General features: G+C 26.9%; 6 protein-coding genes across 6 annotated transcripts; 3 read left to right on the top strand and 3 right to left on the bottom strand.

The window, feature by feature from the left end:
- Window positions 1-1,135: 1,135 nt before the first annotated feature.
- On the top strand, window positions 1,136-3,015 carry OCT59_014625 (uncharacterized protein; the record flags this gene model as incomplete). Its single annotated transcript, XM_025312269.2, has 7 exons — window positions 1,136-1,702; window positions 1,771-1,977; window positions 2,039-2,288; window positions 2,367-2,450; window positions 2,522-2,560; window positions 2,641-2,790; window positions 2,856-3,015. 7 exons carry the CDS (start codon window positions 1,136-1,138, stop codon window positions 2,864-2,866), a joined length of 1,308 nt encoding a protein of 435 aa, XP_025190118.1. The 3' UTR covers window positions 2,867-3,015.
- Window positions 3,016-3,037: 22 nt separating this feature from the next.
- OCT59_014624 (uncharacterized protein) lies at window positions 3,038-4,656 on the bottom strand (the record flags this gene model as incomplete). Its single annotated transcript, XM_066150144.1, has 2 exons — window positions 3,038-4,298; window positions 4,382-4,656. The coding sequence occupies 2 exons, from the start codon at window positions 4,654-4,656 to the stop codon at window positions 3,038-3,040; spliced, it is 1,536 nt and encodes a 511-aa protein (XP_066002342.1).
- A 339-nt stretch (window positions 4,657-4,995) lies between these two features.
- OCT59_014623 (uncharacterized protein) lies at window positions 4,996-6,633 on the bottom strand (the record flags this gene model as incomplete). The annotated part of the gene is made up of 2 exons (XM_025312272.2): window positions 4,996-6,295; window positions 6,380-6,633. The coding sequence occupies 2 exons, from the start codon at window positions 6,631-6,633 to the stop codon at window positions 4,996-4,998; spliced, it is 1,554 nt and encodes a 517-aa protein (XP_025190121.1).
- A 293-nt stretch (window positions 6,634-6,926) lies between these two features.
- Window positions 6,927-9,331, top strand: OCT59_014622 (NADH dehydrogenase Fe-S protein subunit 2 ndufs2). The gene is made up of 9 exons (XM_025312273.2): window positions 6,927-7,251; window positions 7,338-7,373; window positions 7,449-7,823; window positions 7,897-7,946; window positions 8,039-8,636; window positions 8,726-8,743; window positions 8,814-8,918; window positions 9,052-9,083; window positions 9,161-9,331. Exons 1-9 carry the CDS (start codon window positions 6,993-6,995, stop codon window positions 9,170-9,172), a joined length of 1,485 nt encoding a protein of 494 aa, XP_025190122.1. The 5' UTR covers window positions 6,927-6,992; the 3' UTR covers window positions 9,173-9,331.
- Window positions 9,332-9,509: 178 nt separating this feature from the next.
- Window positions 9,510-11,074, bottom strand: OCT59_014621 (uncharacterized protein; the record flags this gene model as incomplete). Its single annotated transcript, XM_066150143.1, has 4 exons — window positions 9,510-9,787; window positions 9,998-10,178; window positions 10,683-10,746; window positions 10,821-11,074. The coding sequence occupies 4 exons, from the start codon at window positions 11,072-11,074 to the stop codon at window positions 9,510-9,512; spliced, it is 777 nt and encodes a 258-aa protein (XP_066002341.1).
- A 705-nt stretch (window positions 11,075-11,779) lies between these two features.
- OCT59_014620 (uncharacterized protein) lies at window positions 11,780-16,046 on the top strand. Its single transcript, XM_025308924.2, has 9 exons — window positions 11,780-11,956; window positions 12,052-12,150; window positions 12,364-12,939; window positions 13,008-13,611; window positions 13,711-14,328; window positions 14,397-14,473; window positions 14,572-14,724; window positions 14,809-15,509; window positions 15,586-16,046. Exons 3-9 carry the CDS (start codon window positions 12,550-12,552, stop codon window positions 15,758-15,760), a joined length of 2,718 nt encoding a protein of 905 aa, XP_025190123.2. The 5' UTR covers window positions 11,780-11,956; window positions 12,052-12,150; window positions 12,364-12,549; the 3' UTR covers window positions 15,761-16,046.
- Window positions 16,047-21,146: the final 5,100 nt, after the last annotated feature.

Raw genomic sequence — 21,146 nt, 5'->3', positions numbered from 1 at the left:
CAACTTATACTGCATAATTCCATAGCTCTATACACAACTTTTCTAAATTTTTTAGCAGCTTCTTCAAATTTAGCAATATTTTTGATTTTGTCCATTCAATATCTTCTGCTATTAGTCTTGCGAACATACATATGAACACACCACAAGAATATCCATCCACTTGCGGTGCTTCTTCCTTGTCAAACATCAAATCCAAAGTAATATAAATTGGATTTCCAATTTGATTGTTTAACCAAATAATTAGGTTCTTCTCAATCTTCATCCGTTATTGACCCAAATGAATCAATGATCACAATTCTACATGGTTCCTTTATAATCGCAACCAAGTTCCAATGGTCGTCAGTAATATTGATTGGAACAAAAATGATTTCTTTTTGATAAATTTCTGTTTTTTTGATCCAGTTTTCGACGGAAGAATACCCACCCACTGCTAACCTCATATAAAAATAGGACGTGAAAGAATGGATACGATCAAATTTCGTGTTTAAAAGAGTAAGGTACATATTAATTTGATCCGAAGAAAGCCAAGAATCTTTTTTCCATAATTTGATTAGTCCTTTTATTGTTAAATATTCTCTATTTTTATTTTTACTCAACCACTTCAAAAATTCTTCTTGGCTTTCTTCACTTGCATCTAACTTTTTTTTGCGGCACGAATTATACTAAAATATAAAAAAAGTATTTGAGTATTTTTTACCTTAATTTCGATCTCGTCCCGGTTGAGATTGACATATGTTAGGTATAAACAACGAATAATTGTTTCGACGCGTTCAAGTTAGACCAATTTATAATAAAAAACAATGATACTGAGAAGTCCCTATAGCAATTACGTCAAAGACTAACAACGACTTAAAGAAACACCATAGAAGAATAGCACATGAAGCGAGTATTATTTTTAGTTTTCTTTTTATCAATCATGACTTCTTAAAATTTTCTATTGTTATATATATTGCTGTTATAATAATGTCTCTTCAAGTGATGATCAATTATTTACGTGTAGCACCATTCGCGTCTTGGATCCCGATAGATGATCGATTGATCGGCCCGCTGATTGTAATACCTTAAAAAAAATATAAGCGCAATTCTTTCCTTGTTCACTTTTTTTTACTTCTTTCATAAGTTAAGGAAAAAAAAAATGCTATCAAAAAAACCTTTACATAACCCTAAAACAACAGAATATGAGTTCTTAGGTCCAATTGGAGCATTCTTAATGATAACAGTACTTCCCTCTTTAGTATATTTATTACATTTAGGTTGTCAACCTGAAGGATGTCCATCCCCTGCTTTAGTCAAACAATTATTAAACCCACAACAACTAGCCCAATTCTTTTCTACTGAAAATATCCTTTCTTTATTTGATTTACAATCTTTTATAGCTTATGTAGGATATCTAAGTTATCTTGTTCTTGCATGGTATCTTGTACCTGGAAGATGGGTTGAAGGAACTCAACTTCGTGATGGAAGTAAATTAAAATATAAAGAAAATGGATTTCGTAGCATGATGTTAACACTTAGTATAATTGGATGCACTATATTATTTAAAGGATATGAACCTTTATTATTTATTTATGATCATTTTATTGGGTTAATGACTTGTTCCATAATTGTTTCTTTTTCGGTTGCTATTTATGTTTATCTGGCTTCTTTTCAAGAAGGAAAATTATTGGCTCTTGGAGGAAACTCTGGGAACATAATCTATGATGTAGGTGTTAAACTTTACTTTACTTGAAAATAATCCTTATCTTACCTTAGTATTTTGGTATGATAAAGTTTATGATTGGAAGGGAATTGAATCCTCGGATAGGATCTTTTGATATAAAATACTTTGTTGAATTAAGACCTGGAATAACTGAATGGACAATTATTAATATTGCGATGGCGGCCAAACAATATCATGATCTTGGGTATATTACGATTGGAATGATTTTGGTAATTATATTCCAGGGATGGTATTGTATTGATTCAGTGTATAATGAAGTAAGTTAAAAATGAAATTTTTTTTAAAAAAATATAAGCATACTAATTAGTAGTTATTTAGCCAGCGGTTTTAACTACAATGGATATTACAACAGATGGATTTGGATGGATGTTATCATTTGGCAATATTACCTGGTTAGGATTCCTTTATCCTTTACAAGCAAGATATTTGGCTCTGAAACCAAATCATCTTTCTTGGTTGGAAATTGCAATTATTGTATCTCTTCAAACTATTGGTTATACTATTTTTAGAGGGGCTAATAATGAGAAGAATGCATTCAGAAATAATCCTGATGATCCAAAGCTTAAAGGTTAGAAAAATTATTTATTCTATATTAGTAACAGTTTTTATTTATATTATAAATTCTTAATATGATTTATTATTATAGATCTTAAATATATGACTACTGAATCCGGATCTAAATTAATTATTTCTAGTTGGTGGGGTAAAGCAAGGCATATCAATTATTTAGGTATATTAATAATACAAATGTATACATGTATCAATATTTAAGAGATTAAATTATTGTCATATTAATAATAGGTGATTGGATAATGTCATGGGCTTGGTGTTTACCTTGTGGTAAAATAAACTTAATTATTATATTATTCATTATAAAACAATTACACATTATAATATATTTGATTAAAAATTTTATTTAGGATTTAACGATATATTCCCATATTTTTATGTGATATATTTTGCAGTACTACTCATTCACAGAGAATTAAGGGATGAAGAAAAATGTAAAAAGAAATATAAGAAGGACTGGGATAGATATTGTGAAATTGTTAAATATAAAATTATACCCGGTAAGTATTAATATCCCTTATGATGGTTTTAAATATTAAATCTAATATAATATGTTTTAATACAGGTATTTATTAATGCACACATATACAGTATATTATATACAGTATCTTATATACTAAAATAAATAACCAACTTTTAAAAAATGATTATTTAAATTAATTATATTATTAGACTTAAAATAGGGACGGAATAATAAAAAAAAATTATTTTTTAAAAACCAATAAATAAATAAATTAAGTTTTTGTTCTATTTTTTGATAATTTTAAATAATTCATATTCATCAATACAAAAATAAAATTCATCTCTAATATCATTTAAATAATATTGTTTGCTACATCTACAACTTAATGGTAAATTAAAATTATCCTCCAAAAATAAATCATATTTACCAAATCTAGGCCCAGTATTTTTTGAAATATAAAAAGCGTTAGAAATATGATTAGGATCAATCCTACTTAATATTGACCTTGATTCTAATTTTTTTAATTCTGTACTAAAATTTAAATTATTGCAATTCAACCAAGAAATATTATTTTTAGAATCCAAAGAACTTGTTTCATCTGGAAAAGAAAATATAAAAGATTTATATTCAGTTCTCCAAAACTCATTTGGTTCTTTCCATCGATCATGTTCATAAATGTAAGGATTATATCCACCAATCAATTCGTTAGTACCTTTAACTCTCATAATAATAATAGTGTTTTCTAATTTTCTGCTCTTTTTTTGAAATATATTAGCAGTAAAACCATCTAAAGTACCCCTAATTTTTAAATCAAATGTGTAAGGCAAATTATTCTGATTATAAATTTCGGATTTTTTATCAATCCAACTACAAATTAATGTTAAATGTTTCAATTTTAACAAGTTCGAGTCAATAAATTTAATTTTTCTGTCATAAAGTCTTTTTGTGACGATACTTGGATTAACATAGTACCAAAGTGAACTTTCATAAATATCTTGTTGAATAAATTCTTTAAAAGGTTTAACTTTATCATAAAAATCTTTATAATTAATATTATTAAATCTAATAAAAGGTACAAATTCTTTAATAATTTTTGAAAAAATCTTCTTATATTTTTTTGGCCATTTTGTTATATCATAATGATCATTTGGAATATGATTTCTTTGCATAACTTGACCTTTACACCAAATAATTAAACTCTTCCAAATATCAATTTCATCCATAAGTAATTTATCATTTTTAATTATTTCTTTAAAAAAATTTGATGATATCGATTGAAAATTTCTTAATTCAAATATCGAATAAGGATTGTTATTAATCTTTGTCAAACAAAATTCTTGTAATCGTTTCCATAATGGATGTTCAAATGATAAACTAAGAATATACGGAAAATTTTCATTTAAATATGTAGAATGATGTTCTATTAGATATTTCTCAATATATGAATATAAATCGTGAAGAATTAACTCATCAGATGCAAACATAATTTCGAATAAAAACTCGGGTGATTTTTTTTCACATGAAATTGATCCGGAATAAATATATCTGTTAGAAATATGGAAATATGAAGAATTAGGTTATCAATGGCAAAAAAGGGGAACATAAATAATGATTTAGGCCACACACACCTTAAGATGACTTCAAAAACCTCAGGTTTGATGTTTGGTTTTTCGATAAAGAAAAATCCATCATTATCCTTTTTACGCCAATCTTTTTTAAAAGCGGTATTAAAATATGGACACATAGCACGTATAAGATATAAATGCGCTTTAAACGTTTTTTTATTATAATCTTGTCCTATAATAATTTTAACATTATAATCTTCTATTTCATCTCTTTCATCATAAAAATGAAAAAGTTTCTCTGAAAATTTTTTAATCAATTTTATATCATCCGTAATCATCTTTTAATTCAATTTAAATTATTTCCTTTTCTTAAAAAAAAAAACAAATATTTTTAGATTTGAAGAATATTTATACGATTAATGTTAATTTACGTCAGAATTTACATTAAAGTAATCAGTCATTCATACTCCGAAATCCGTGACCCAAAAAGGGAAATTTATAAAGGAGTAAACTTTGTTTTACAAACAATGAATAAATATTTCGCTGTTGAGACTTTGTTCTTCCACGTATTACTGCGCTTCGTGATCTACAAGAAACGCATATTATTACGTGCTACATTTTAATTTATTAAATTTATTATGATTTAGTTAAATAAATTAAATAACAAATGATCTAAGTCATTTTTTGACTAGTTGAAAAACTTCAAATTCTTCGGCTGAGAATAGATCGGGATTATTTCTAATAGCTTCTTCATATCTAAGATGAACACATTGACAACAATCCGCGTTAAAACTTCCCCAAGCTCTTAAATCATTTCCGCCCCATTGAGGTCCACAATTAGCGTAACTATAAATAGCGTGATCAATTTGATTATTTCTAACTCGGCTTAATTTAAATCCATTTTTCAAATCGAAACTGTTTCTTCCAGTCGTACCTTCAAAACTAAATATAAAACTTTCACTCGTAGATTTATATCCACTTCCATTCCAATTTAAAGGATTATATCCACCAAATATTTCTTTTGTTCCTTTAACTCTAAGTACCGTTACAGTTTTATCAAAACTATCACATTTTTTATGAAACTCTGCTGCTGTAAATCCATCACGCGTTGAACGGAGTAATAACCTAAATTGATAAGGAATCGATGCTAATCTATAGGGATGAGATAACCTATCAACCCAACTTGAAATGAGTGCTGCATGTTTTAAATTAATTATAGATGAGTCTATGGGAGAAGGACGAGAAGGTTGTAATGAATTTCTGTAGTTAATTAAATATGGGAAAGATGATTCTTTATCATTATTTCTAGCATTAAAATTTAAAGTTTCTTCTTGTTGTATTTCTTTCTCTCGTTTATTTACAAATATGACATTTTTCGGATTAACATATTTCCATAAAACTTCTTCATATACGTCATCTGGAAATATTTTCTTTAAAGGTCTTATTCTAACAAAAAAATCTTCCGGTGAAATATCACTAAACCTTATATACGGAATACAATTTTTTAATCTTTCTTTTAAACTTTCAAAGTCTTTATCACTCCATTTATCAACTATTTCATTAATCATTTTCTCTTCATGATATTCTCCTATACTTGGTTCTTGATTTATTCCCCATTTTAATAATATATCCCATATTTCAATTTCCTTCATTATTAGATCATCTCGTTGTAGCAATCCGGAAAGTATGGCTTCACTACATGAGAGAAAATTTGGTGACGCAAAAATGATTGAAGGATTTGGACAAATTTGATCCAGGCAATATGTTTGTAATTTTTTCCATAGCTCACGTTTAAATGCTATATTTAAAATTTCCGAAAAGTTTTCATTTAAATAAGAAGAATGATGTAAAAGAAACTGATCTTCTACGTATGAAATCATTTCTGGAAGAATCAATTCATCTGCTGCACATAATAATTGAATTACAAATGAAGGAGATTGTGATTCTATCGACGTTATTATTCCCGTATACAAATATCTAAGAAGGCAGAAATATGTGAAGAGAAATAAAAAAAGTAAAATAAAAGTAAAAACGATATGGGAGGGAAGGAAAATTACTTACTTAAGAACAATTTCAAAAACTTCGGGTTCAATATTTGGTTTGTCAAAAATAATATTATTACCTTCTTTCTTTGCCCATTCACTTGATAATCCAGCGTTAAAATAAGGACATTGAGCTTTTAATATTAAAGAATGGGCTTTAAAATTTTGAGTATTATCATCTTTTCCAACTCTGATAACAACATTTGATTCGTCGGTTGAATCAAAATATCTTGAAAAATTTTGTGAAAAATGCGTTAACAATTCTACAGACATTATAAATAAGCAGATGTCGACCGCTTATTTTGGAAAGGAAATGTGAGAAAGAAATTTATGGAAATGTGGCGAAGACAATGGGTATTTATATTTTTTTGTTTTATTGATTGGCGCCATTTTTGATACCGGATAATTGGAAGATCTACTGATGATCTTAGGATGTAATAAAATTTTATGTAACGCTAACAAATAACATTCTTGTGTGATCAGCGACAAATAGGATTTCATAGTGATTTCATACCTCAAAAAGAAGATCAACTGATGATCTTAAACTTCTTGGGCATGCTAAGTGATGTAGTACTACTATTGGTTAAATAAATTTTGTAGTTTTTTTTTATTGTGAATTCAAAAAAAAAACCATGACTTTTCTTAGGCATTTAACGAATGTTTGTAGAGCACCAACAAAAAAGAATATTATTTCAAATTATAGACCATTTGTTCTTTCTAATACTATCGAGCAAAGCCAAAAGAGTTCTAAACTTTTATTTAAAAATAATGTTATAAAAAGGAATTTAGCTTCAGAAGCTGAAAAAAAGAGAAAACATGACCATTATGCTATTTCTGTCACTACTCCTATGACTCAAATCACTCCTGATGATATTGGTCCTCTGCTTGGAAGTAAAATATCGATTTTTTTCCATGATATTAATTTAACATGGAATGAATTTAATTTCGGATATGTTTAACATTTTTTAATAATTTAGAATCAATCGCTGAAGAATCAACCGAATCACTTATTGGTAATTTTAAAAATCTTTAATTTCAAGAAAATTCGAACCTAATTTTTATCTAATTTTTTTGTCATTTGTTCACAGAATCCACTGATCCGCAAGAATTAAAAACGGAAGGATACACAGTTAATTTTGGGCCACAACATCCAGCAGCTCACGGTGTACTTCGTATGATCCTTACATTAAAAGGAGAAAAAATCCTTAGAGCAGATCCACATATTGGATTGTTACATCGTGGCACGGAAAAATTAATTGAATATAAAACTTATTTACAAGCTTTGCCTTACTTCGATCGATTGGATTACGTATCAATGATGACAAACGAACAAGCTTATTCATTAGCTGTGGAAAAATTATTGAATATTGATATCCCTGAACGTGCAAAATATATTCGTACTTTATTTGGAGAGATTACCAGAATCTTGAATCATCTTATGGCTTTAATGAGTCATGCTTTGGGTATTTATTATTCTTGAAAAGAATATGAAATTATTAGAATGATTTATTAAAATTTTTTATTGTTTGAAAATAGATATTGGTGCATTAACTCCTTTCTTGTGGATGTTTGAGGAGCGTGAAAAGGTAAAACAAATATATATTATGTATTGAAATATATATATAATTACAATAATAATATTTTTAAACCTTTCAAATCCTCATCTTTACTTCACTAGTTGATGGAATATTATGAACGTGTGTCAGGAGCTAGATTACATGCAGCATATGTTCGTCCAGGTGGAGTTGCACAAGATATGCCACTTGGATTGTTGGAAGATATTTATCAGTGGGCTACACAATATGGTACCAGGATAGATGAAGTAGAAGAATTATTAACAGCAAATCGTATTTGGAAAGAACGTACCATTGGAATTGGTGTGGTAACAGCTCAACAAGCATTGGATTATAGTTTCTCTGGAGTTATGTTACGTGGTTCTGGAATAAAATGGGATTTACGTAAGGTACAACCTTATGATGCTTATGATAAAGTAGAATTTGATGTACCCGTTGGATCGAATGGAGATTGTTATGATAGATATTTATGTAGAGTTGAAGAAATGAGACAAAGTTTAAGAATAATTGAGCAATGTATAAACAGAATGCCTCCCGGTCCTGTTAAAGTTGACGATTGGAAAATTTCTCCTCCTAAAAGATCTAGTATGAAGGAGAATATGGAAGCTTTAATTCATCATTTCAAATTATACTCGGAAGGTTATTCCGTACCCCCAGGAGAAACTTATACGGTCATTGAAGCTCCAAAAGGCGAATTTGGGGGTGCGTAGATTAATTTTACTTAAAAAAATTTCTTTTATTTGTTACCTTTACTTGATATATTAACTTACTTTTTTTGCTTTTGTCATCAGTTCATTTGGTTTCTGACGGTAACGAAAAATCGTTGTTTAACACCATTCTCATAAAAGTTACTAAAGATAGAATATATATTTTTTTTAGGCACCAATCGACCGTATAGATGCAAAATTCGCGCTCCTGGCTTTGCTCATTTATCTGGAACAGATTTTATGGCCAAAGGACATTTCGTCCCTGATATAGTTGCAGGTATTTATTTATTGTTGGAAATAGTTATTGTGAATGTTTATATTCTTGAGAAGACGATCATTTGGCACCAAGATTTTTTTAAAAAAATAATTTGCTAATTACTTTTTTTCTTTTTATTTCCATTTTAAAAAAGTAATTGGAACACTTGATATCGTGTTTGGAGAGGTTTGTTTATAATACAATTCGATTTTTTTTTGGGGGTTGAATTTTTTTTTTGGTTAATAAAAACTTCTGTTTTGTAGGTTGACCGCTAATTTTGTGTTCAGGTAACATAAGATTATTTAAAATTTAAATCTTCTGAGTATATATTTATATATTTTGCGCAATAATCTTGTATTATACTTTATAAAACGTCGCAAATTTCTTAATTAATTTAATAATAAAAGACATTATCATGATGATTATTGACGCATAAATTTGATTTGAAATATTTTTTTTGTGATTGAAAATTTTATTAACGTATTATATTTAAAAAAAAACAACAATTTAATTTACAAATTTTACAAAATCAAAATAACTGTTAAGCTAAATTATTTTAGCAATGTTTTTTTTTTAAAAAGAAAAAAAATTGTCATTTGATCCATTTTTCATTTAAGTGTTGTTAATTCTTTTTCTAATAACTTGGAAAACTTCATAATCTTCAACAGCAAAAGTACCATTTTTAACAGCTCCAGTCCAACTTTCCCAAGAATCTCTATGAAACATATCACCAACCGATTGGTCATAAGATTCCTTGTTACAAGAACAATTTCCAGGTTGATCAAATTGATCTCTTAACCATAAATCACCATCACCAAAACAGGGACCAGTAGATTGACTATCATTTACAGCATATGCAGAAGAATTAGTTATTACACGACCAATTTTAGCTGTTAAATTTTTCTTATAATAAATATTAAATTGAAAAATGAAAGCGTCACGAGTATTCCTCCAAGAATTTGTTGAACCCCAAGAAAGTGGATTATAACCACCAATAACATGTTTTGAATCATTTACTTTAAGACAAGTAATGGTTGGACCTTGATTATCACATAAATCATGAAAAATTGAAGCGCTAAACCCATCACGACTTCCTTTACATAATAATCTAAGTTCATAAGGTAAATCACCATTATAATTTGTTAAATTTGGAATTGAAGTTGAATCGACACCATCAATCCAAGAACATAACATAGCAGCATGATTTTTATCAATTATAGAAGATTTAACCCCATTGTATCTTGGAGTTTGTAAATAATCAGATTTAAGTTGTAAACCGGTCTTTAAGTGATATCTCTTTAAATCTTCATATAATTCTTTTGAAAGGATTTTTTTAAAAGGACGAACTTTGTTATAAAATTCAGCTGAAGTCATTACAAAAAATCTTACGAGAGGAATTAAATTATCAAGAGTTTCTTTAAGTAAAGTAAAATCTTCATTTTTCCATTTTGATACATCAATCGTAAGTTCAGGATTTTGTGCTATACCCCATTCTAATAAATGATCCCAAATAACAGATTCTTCCATATCTAAATCATTTCTTACTAATAAACCAATTAAAATTTCTTCTTCAAGATTTGTAAAATCTTTTGATCTGAAAATTGTTTGTGGATCTTCACAAATAGTTTCTAAACAAAATTCTTGTAACCCTTTAGAAAGTTCTAATTGAAATACTGTTTTATGAACAAGGGAGAAATTTCTTTGTAACCAATCAGATTTGCGTAAAAGTAAATAATCCTGAATTGCGTTATGAAGTTCATTAAGTAAAAGTTCATCAGATGCAACCAATAATTTTAATAAATCTTTTCCTTTTAGTTGATCCATAGCAATTTCTCCCGCATACATAAATCTATTATAAAAAACGAAATAAAAAAATTAATACCTTATTAAAAACAAAATAAATAAAATTTTTGAGATACTTACTTGAGAATTAATTCAAAGATATAAGGAGAAATATTTGGCTTGTAAAAGACTGTGATATCATTTTCTTTTTTAGCCCAATTATTTGATAAAGCAGTTTTAAAATAAGGGGATCTTGCTCTTAATACAAGTGAATGAGCATGAAATGATTTTTCATCATTTTCATCAGCTCCTACTTTAATTAAAACATTATATTCGTCTGAATCTTCCATAATATTTGCAAAATCTCGTGATAATGTTATTAAAAAATCTGTCATGCTTTGAGAATTTTTTTGGCGGGAAATCGTTTTTAAATATGGTTATAATTAAGTTATTCTGAACGAATTTAGAATTTTTTTAGTTTTTTTTAATCTTTTTAAAGATATTCAACACATTTTTATATATTCTGACAATGCATTAACATACCTAGAAACTTTATGAAGATCAATGATAGACAATGTTTAAAATTCATTATGTTATGGTCAATGAAATTTTTATTGTTCTAAAGATAAAACGTGTGTTACGGGAAAGAAGGGGTTAGTAACGTTTAATAACGTACTAAAGTAAGCCACAAAGAATAACAAGACAATATTTACAATATTAAAAAGTATATTGCAAATTTGCAACCCCTTACTAGGTATTATTTATACATTGTTTGTGAAAAATGATACAACTTATTTGTTTGTTGTTTTAATACGAGTGTTAAAAAAGGAGGTTTTATGCTTTATTAGGGTAAAAAAGAATACCGATGCAAGAAAAAATTATAAGATTTACATAAATTATTATATTATTATTCTTTGTAAATTTAAATTATTTGCATGATTAAAAAAGTTGTACTTTAGTAAGACCATCACCTCTATCATAATTATTATAGTTACACAGGCTACAACGCGACCACCAATCAAATTGCTTTGTCTATTCTTAGTTATTCGGATAGAACGATAGTTATAAAATGTTTTATTTATTACCAACTTTTTAATTTACACAATGGTATTTTAATTACAAATATTTGGTAATTGCGTAATTATATAAAATTTATCATCATTTATTACCTGTTTATGATATATTTATCATATATTTAACGTGACCAGATTCATATCATGTGATTCCTTTAATCCAACCAACATTTATCAAACAAGTAAAAACAGTAAAAACAAATGGTGAGCTGAAATCTAAAAAATGTTCTTATAATGTGTAGCAAAAATTTTTTTTTTGACAAATGAAATTTCATTCCTTTAATATTTGCAAATTAAAGATTAAGTCACCGTTTATTGTGAATCCGTTGAAAATCATCCGATATAAACCGATTAAAACAATCAGACTCCTCTAAACAGATTAAACGATAACAGATAAGGTATTCCTTATGTTTTATGCATAAAACCCGATAAAATAAAAAATTATGATGTCATAGGGTTACGCCCAACTGCCCAGTATTACAGAAGGAGATTTTTTTTTTTCAATTATTTCCCGACATAATATCCCGAATAGAGAATATACAATTTTTTTTTATAATAAACCTGTTATTACCTGTTATTATATTATATAATTTTTTTTTTTTGGTTTACAGTTTCCGATATGCGATGTTGAAAAACTCGTTTTTTTGTAATGCATTAAACCTTATTCGAAAACACATATGTAATCCCTGTAATCCCCCTAAAAAAATAAATAAATAAATATAGATAAACGATCAAATTCAGAAAAAAAAAATTTTTTTTTCTTTTCCCTCCTTATCATTAAATCTATTATTTTAAACATGTCTCAAGATAAGCGTCGATTAAGTGAAGAAGATATGAGAAGTGGAAGTCCTAGTAATACTAATTTAATAGACGAAAGTTTAAGGGATCCCGATAATCGATCAGTTAGTTTAATGGGTTCATCACCAACTAACGCGAATAACAACAATACAACAACTGGTCTACCGACAAAATTAGCGAGACGTAAATCATATAATGTATCGGAAGAAGACGATGATTATAACGATGATGATGGTAACAATAAAAGAATGGGGATAAGAAGGCGACCGTCATATAGAAGACGTAAAAGTACTAATAGCGAAAGGAATGAGAATGAAGATAACGATGATGCTGATGACGAACCTTTAGACGGAAGTGATCATGAATTCACTCTTAAGGAACGACAAGATGTAAGTATTCTAAATATTTACGGACAATGGCGTGATTATAAGATAATCAATTTTTCCCTTTATTATAGGCTATAAATACAATACATCCATTTGGATTACGGCTGTGGAAACCAGCATTGTATAAAAAATCGCGATCAGTTACAAGGGATGCAAATTCTGCACTTCATTCAACACCATCACCGGATTTAAATCTATATCCAGGAAACATTTTATGGGCATTAAGTTGTGGCTGGTGGTTAGCACTAATATCTTTTATAGTGTCAATTTTTCTCTCAGGTACACCAGGGGGAGGTCAATATGCAAGAGTATTAAGAGAATTAAGTTATTATATATTTTGGCCTTTTGGTAAATATGTTGAAAGGTGGGAAGTAGAAGATGAAGAATGGTTTGCAGCTGATGAAGATTTGAGAAGAAGACAAAGACAACAACAAGAACGAGTAGGAAATATGAATCATAATGATTTTTTTATTGCAAGAGAAACCATGATCGTTACTGATGTTGATAGTGTAACTACTGATGAAGAAGTTAATAACGAAGATAGACCTTTACTAGAACGTACTAGTGGCTATAAAAGTAATAGGAAGGGAAAGAAAGATTTTAATTTATTTAAAACAATAAAAGAACTTGGATTTGCTGATATTGTATTTTACTTTTGGTTCTTTCTCATAATTGGTATGTATTGAAGAATTTAATAAACAATTATATGTTTGCGAATTAATTATTTATATTAATTGAGAATTTTTTTTGACTTTTTCTCTGTGTTGTTAATAGCTCCAGTATATTTATTTGTATCTGCTTTGTGTTGGTTGTGTGTTTTTTCAATTCCGATGGCAAAATTGACATTTTTATTAGTTAGACATTTGCGTAAACATCCATTATCACTACATTTTAAACCCGGTTCCTCATTATCATTACTCACAAACCAACGTTCTCTGATATTATTATGTACATATAAAGCTTTCGGAAAGCAATATTATAAATATACATATGATGGAATTAATATAATTTTTATAAATTTAATGGGATTTGTATTCTTTATTATAATAGATTATTTTCTTTTACCTCGGGGGAAATATTTTATTACATCACCAGGGTTTATATTTACTTTATCATTAGCATCAGTTATACCTTTAAGTTATTTTATTGGTATGGCTGTAGCTTCTATTTCGGCTCAATCTTCAGCAGGATTAGGTGCAGTTATTAATGCTACTTTTGGTAGTATTATCGAAGTTATTTTATATGCTCTTGCTTTGACTGAAGGCAAAGGCAAAGTAGCTGAAGGGAGCATTATTGGTAGTTTAATGGCTGGCGTATTATTGATGCCTGGTATTAGTATGATTAGTGGTGGATTTAAACGTAAAGAACAAAGATTTAATGCCAAATCTGCAGGTAAGATTATTTTTGATCACCTTGAAAATTTTCACCTTAATTATTAATTGACATTATTCTTTTATTAGGAGTTACATCCACTATGCTTATTATGGCTATTATTGGTACACTCACTCCAACACTATTCTATCAAACTTATGCTCCTGTATGTAGCAAATTATTTTTTGATTTTTTTTTTTTTTTTTTTTAAAAAAAGAAAATTTATATTGTTTCATTCTGGATCACTTTTTCCTGGAAAAATAGTATAAGATGACATGCGTTCCATGTAAAGGGCACACTGAATTAACAGCAGAATGTCAAGTTTGTTCTCATGATCAAGTAGATCCAACATCTACTTTGTTATACAAAGAACATGTAAAACCGCTTATGTTTTTTTGCGCTTTTATTCTATTACTTGTAAGTAATACATCTATTTATTTATTTAAAAAAACTCGCCTATTTATTAAATAAAATTGTTAATTACTCCTCTTTATTCACCAGTCATATCTTATCGGATTATGGTTTACGTTGAGAACACACGCATCATTAGTATGGCAAACTAGTCATCATCTTCATACACCTCATACATACGTATACAACACAAATCCACATTCCGCTCCAATAAAGAAATTTGGTTCACAGATTCAACAATTAACTAATACATATAGTACACAAACTTCTACGCTACCACAAAGACCAATGTCAGCTCCTAGTACAAGTTTAAATACACCTGAGCATAATAATATACATGACTTGGCTCATTTAACCGCAACATTATCCTCACAAAATCAACCTTCTCAAATACAAATTAGATTTGCTCATGAACCAGAAGAAGAAGAACCTGGTGGTCATGATTCTCCTAATTGGAGTAAAACTAAAAGCGGAATAGTATTATTAGCTTGTACTGCTTTATATTCTATTATAGCTGAAATGCTAGTACAAAATGTTGAAGTTGTATTGGATAACTTTGTTATTACCGAAAAATTATTAGGATTAACCTTATTCGCTTTAGTACCTAATGTAACTGAATTTGTTAATGCTATGTCTTTTGCTTTATATGGCAATATTGCTCTAAGCATGGAAATTGGTTCTGCTTATGCTTTACAAGTTTGTCTTTTACAAATTCCTGCTATGGTTGCCTTTTCTGCTTGGTATAATGCTGGTAAACAAGATGGAGATGAAACTTTAAATACTACTTTCACGTAAGTAATCTTCTATGTAATAAGCCGGTTTTTTAAGAACACTCGATTAATGAAAATTTAAATCAATTTTTTATAGGTTGGTTTTCCCTAGATGGGACGTATTTTCAGTAATATTTCCAGTATTTTTATTGACTTATACTTACATTGAAGGAAAATCCAATTATTTTAAAGGATCAATTTTGATTCTTTCTTATTTGGTTTTAATGGCTGGCTTTTTTTCTTCTCCTGAAGATGCTGATAGTCATTATTAAAAAATGAAAACAATGTAATTATTATTTTTTATTGTGACATTCACAATAAAATAATATTGTTTTTAATTGTAATTCAATTTTTCTTTATTTTATTTCTGATTATAAGAATTATATTAAATTTGCATTAAACTAACATAAATACCTATTACTTGGTTTATTAATATAATATTATAATTATTTGATTTGTAAATATTCTATTTAACATTAAAAAAATAATTTATTTTTAATTATAGTAATTATATTATGTTTGCAAGTAATAAATAAAATCATCTTTTATATTTAAGTTATTCAGCAAGATTAAAATCATATTTAAATTATACTTAATAATATAATTAATTTATATTTTTAATATATATTATAAAAGAAAATTTCTTAATTTATACTAGATGTTTATACATTTATCATATAACTTTATTAAAAAGTTATGTAAAAAAAAATTTTAATAAATATAATCTTAAAAGAAATATGAAATATGCAATATATGTATTATTGTCTATTCTATAAATTTACTTAAAACATCAAAGTTGATTTGAATGTCAATTTTAATTTATTTAACAATTTTTTTTCCTGTTTTTTTTTGTTAAATCTAATTCTATTGAACATTAAATAATCAGTATAGAAAATTTACTTTTTTGAAAACCTATTTTATTTTCACAATTTTACAGTTCACATTAACATATTCACGCTCATTTATTTAAGAAAATTCTCATGCTACTTTTGACTATATAAATAAAATTATGTTTTTTTTATTTATACCCCTTATAAATTTTTTTTGTAATTCTTATAACCTAATTCTATATTTTTGCTACTCTTATGTTTTCTTACAAATTTTCTAAATTTTTTTTTTATTTAATAAAAATTCTTTTGTATAATGAGTTTTAATTATTATCCTGGTAAAAATTTTGATATTGATCTTACTTTAGAACTGCAAAACTGGATGTTTAAAAGTTCAGATACTTTACATAAAACTTTTTATTTACTAGCAATTATTAGAAAGCTACTTGGCACTCAAATAATTTCTTTTTTACAAATACAAAAAATAAAGAAAAAGGTAAAATTATAATGAATAATAATAATTATAATTTTCATCTATATCAATGCATATTTTCTAATATTAAATTTAAAAAGCTAGTTAAGATAAGAATTTATATAAATAAAAAAAGCCATTATTTATCTAAGAATATTTTGAAAAAAAAATTAATAATAAAGGTAAATTAATAACAAAGGTAATGAGATACAAATTTGCAAAATTTTAGATGAAAGTAGTAAAAGATATGGCTAAGAATATAAGAATATTGGAAGTTTAACAGAAAATTTCATTACACACTTTAGGAAATAGTAGGGATAAACATATTTTAAAAAAAATATGATAAATACTGTATATATGATATTGTATACATTATGAATTTTATATTAAATACATTATACTTCTTAGTCACAAAATTCTAAGATTACTAATTTTATGTGAAATTATCATTCTCATTCTAAGCATATTACTGGTCAAAATAAAAACTTTTGGTCATGTGACAAATTGGCTGATCTGTCATATATTTTGGCCAAATTTCAGAAATTATTAAAAATTGGCCAAATTTCGACATATATGATTTATGGTCAATTTATTGAATTATTTAAATATTATGCGTTACGTGTTATGCATATTAAAAGTTTAAAAAAAGATCATCTTATACATTTTTTTTTAAACTTTTTTTAATTTTTTTCTTCCCCTCCTCTTTCCTTTCTTTCGTTCCCCTTTCCTGTTTCCTTCTTTCCCTTTCCCTTCCTTCATTCTTCTTTCCCTTCCTTCTCTTTTTCCTTCCTTCCCCTTCCTCCTTTCACTTTTTTACTTTTTTTTATAGGTTCAGCTTTCGGGTGAACTTCCAAAGTACGAAAATTCCAAAGTTTTATAAATACGAATTCTTTGGAGTTTATTTTATTTTTTTTAATATGAACAATTACTAAACATTCTTTTTTCTTTCTTTTTTTTTAGGTTCAGCCGTTCAGGTGGACTTTCAAAGTACAGAAACTCCAAAGATTCGTAAGTACAAATACTTTGAAGTTTATTTTTTTTTTTAATATGAACGGTTACTAACCGTTCTTCTTTCTTTCTTTTTTTAGGTTCAGCCGTTCAGATGGACTTCCGAAGTACAGAAACTCCAAAGATTTGTAAGTACAAATACTTTGGAGTTTATTTTATTTTTTTTTAATATGAACAGTTACTAACTATTTTTTTTTCTTTTTTTTAGGTTCGGCCGTTCAGATAACTTTTAACGAATGGAAAAAACTAAGTTTTATAAGTTCAGAACTTAGTTTATTTTTTTTTAATATTATAAACAGTTATTAACCGTTCTTTTTCTTTTATTTTTTTATAGGTTCAGTGTTTCAGGTAGGGCTTTTGAGTTTCAAAGAATGAAAAAAACTAAGATTCGTGAGTATATATGAATCTTAGTTTTAATTTTTTTTGTTTTTTTTAATTTTATTAATGAACAGTTACTAATAACCGTTCCTTTCTTTATTTTTTAGGTTGGATGGGCTTCTGAAGAACGAAACCCCAAAAATAAAGATTCGTAAGTATGAATCTTTATAATTTTTTTTTGTTTTTTTTTTATTACGAACGGTTATTAATAACCTATTTTTTAGGTTCAATGAGCTTTTGAAGAATGAAAACCCAAGATAAAGATTCGTAAGTACAAATCTTTATAATTTTTTTTTGTTTTTTTTTTATCATTTTAGAATGGTTACTAATAACCATTTCTTTCTTTATTTTTTAGGTTCAGTGGGCTTCCAAAGAACGAAAATCTAAAGATAAAGATTCGTAAATACGAATCTTTACTTTATAATTTTTTTTTATTTTTTTTATCATTTTGGAACAGTTACTAATAACCATTCCTTTCTTTATTTTTTTAGGTGCGATGGGCTTCTAATGAACAAAAACCCAAAGATAAAGATTCGTAAATATGAATCTTTACTTTTTTTTTTAATTTTATTAATAAACAGTTACTAATAACCATTTTTTTTCTTTATTTTTTTAGGTGCAGTAGGCTTCTGACAAATAAAAACTCAAAAATTTGTAAGTACTAGTATTAATCTTTACTTTTTTTTCTTTTTTTTTAATTTTATTAATGAATAGTTACTAATAACCGTTCTTTTCTTTTTTATAGGTTCGGGTGGACTTCTAAAGAATGGAAAAAGAAGAACCTTTAAGATTTGTAAGTAATATATTTATGAATCTTTTTTTAATGTTATGAAACGGTTACTAACCGTTCCTTTGATTTTTTTTTATAGGTTCAGGTAGATTTCCGTCTTTTTAAGGAATGGAAAAAATTAAAGATTCAGTATAAATCTTTATTTTTTTATTTTTGTTTATTATTATGAACGGTTTTTAACCATTTTTTTCTTTTTTTTTAAGTCAGTATTTTCCGAAGAATGAAAAAAAACCAAGATTTGTAAGTACAAATTTTGGTTTTATTTTTATTTTTTTTATAATATTAACGAACGGTTACTGATAACTGTTCTTATTTTATTTTTTTGGGTTCGGTAGTACTTTCTGAGTTACGAAGAATAATGGAAAACTAAGATTTAACATTAATTTGGTTTTATTTTTATTTTTTTATAATATTAACGAACGGTTGCGATACTTCATTATTTTTATTTTTGGGTTCGAGTAGGCTTCGAGTTCTGAAGAATAATGGAAAACCAAGATTCGTAAGTAAGTACAAATCTTGATTTTTTTTTTATTTTTTATTTTTATTTTTTATTATTACGAACAGTTTACTAATAACCATTCTTTTTTTTGTAGGTTTCGGGATCTTTAGAAAAAGTAGAACCAAGATTTGTAAATACAAATCTTGGTTTATTTTTTATTTTTTTTTAATATTATTATGAACGGTTATTAATAACTGCTTTTTTTTTTTCTTTTTATAGGTTTGGTGTCTCAGGTAGGTTCTGATAAACAGAAAAAAACCAAAGATTCATAAGTAGAATCTTGGAGTTTTTTTGCTTTTTTTTAATATTATGGAACAGTTATTAACTGTTCTTTTCTTTTTTTTATAGTTTTGGTGGGTTTCCAAAAGATCAAGATTCGTAAGTATATATAAAATACATGAATTATGTGATTGTAGAATTGTAGATTAGCAATACTTATTTGTAATATGCATTTATAAATAAAGTTGTGATTTTATTGTAAATATCAAATAAAATGAGTTGTGGCTGAATATTAGTAAATAAATTTAATACAAATTTGCAATATAAATTAAGTAACATTTGGAAAACTATTCACCAAAATTTGCTATCTAAAATTGTTCTGAATGTTAACTGAATTTTGGCCAAAATTTTAAGCTAAACTTTAGGTAAGTGGCAATGAATTGCAGCCAAAAAATCAGCCAAAGTTCAACCAGCATTAGACCATAAATCAGCCTAAAATCGGCTGGCTGAATTTTGGCTGATTTGGACTATTTTGACCAGTATATACAAAAAAGGTATGAAAAAATAACTCTTAAATAGATGTTACTCATAAATTAACCTCTTTCTGCAGTTACTAATGAAGCATACAGAAATTTGTTCTAGAAGAACAAAAGATTAAAATAATAATTATTAAAAGTTATAAATATAATCATCAAAATTTGCAAAATCTCTTTATTGAAACTGTAGAAAATATATCTCTTACAATAATGGATTTTTGATCTAATAAAGTCAAGCATAAATATTTAAGAATTATTGCAATCTGAATTACATTAAATTTTGAAGTAAAAGATATAATATTAGAAAACAAGTATATTTCATTTCTACATTTTAGTAAAGTTATTATTAGTGAACTATACAAATATATTAAAGATTGAAATTTTGAGCAGTGGATAACATCAATTATCCCCTGATCGGCACCATTTACACGTTTATGCAAATGTAGTTATACCTACTGGGTAGCCAATTTTATATGTATTTATTTATCCGTTTCTAGGAAATTTTGCGGTAAAAATTAATTATTGATTATACTATAATGGACTGATTCGAAAATTTGAGTAATTCGGAAAGATTTGCATTTTCTAAATGAGAAAAACTTTCTTTTAATTTATTTGTAATCTCAATACTATTTTTCAAGTGTAATAGTAATGGTTCCGAAACTTTTTAAAATTTATTTTTTTATTTTAAAATTTTTAAAATGAAACAAAACTAAGCGTAAATTCAACAATAAAATATACTATATTATACTCATGATATACTATAAAACACTTACTATTGTGTAAATGGCAGGGGATAAATCAATTATCTGGCTATTTCAATAGTAAAATTTTACTTAGAATCAGAATATGATCGGCCTTGGTCGATCATTTATCCAATCCTAGTAAAATTTTACTTATTCCTAATTAGCCAGGAGATAAGTAATACTTAT

This window comes from Rhizophagus irregularis, chromosome 22, assembly GCF_026210795.1.
Source record: "Rhizophagus irregularis chromosome 22, complete sequence".
NCBI classification, from domain to species: Eukaryota; Fungi; Glomeromycota; class Glomeromycetes; order Glomerales; family Glomeraceae; genus Rhizophagus; species Rhizophagus irregularis.
This window is presented reverse-complemented; position numbering and strand designations above follow the sequence as displayed.

What these genes read in the sequence shown, in the direction of transcription:
- OCT59_014622 (XM_025312273.2), top strand. Translation starts at nt 6,993, where the DNA reads ATGACTTTTCTTAGGCATTTAACGAATGTTTGTAGAGCACCAACAAAA. An exon ending in TGTTTGAGGAGCGTGAAAAG is followed by an intron (nt 7,947 to 8,038) that starts GTAAAACAAATA and finishes TTACTTCACTAG; the next exon opens with TTGATGGAATATTATGAACG. An exon ending in CGTCCCTGATATAGTTGCAG is followed by an intron (nt 8,919 to 9,051) that starts GTATTTATTTAT and finishes ATTTTAAAAAAG; the next exon opens with TAATTGGAACACTTGATATC.
- OCT59_014620 (XM_025308924.2), top strand. Translation starts at nt 12,550, where the DNA reads ATGTCTCAAGATAAGCGTCGATTAAGTGAAGAAGATATGAGAAGTGGA. An exon ending in TTGGTTCTTTCTCATAATTG is followed by an intron (nt 13,612 to 13,710) that starts GTATGTATTGAA and finishes TGTTGTTAATAG; the next exon opens with CTCCAGTATATTTATTTGTA. An exon ending in GCGCTTTTATTCTATTACTT is followed by an intron (nt 14,725 to 14,808) that starts GTAAGTAATACA and finishes TTTATTCACCAG; the next exon opens with TCATATCTTATCGGATTATG.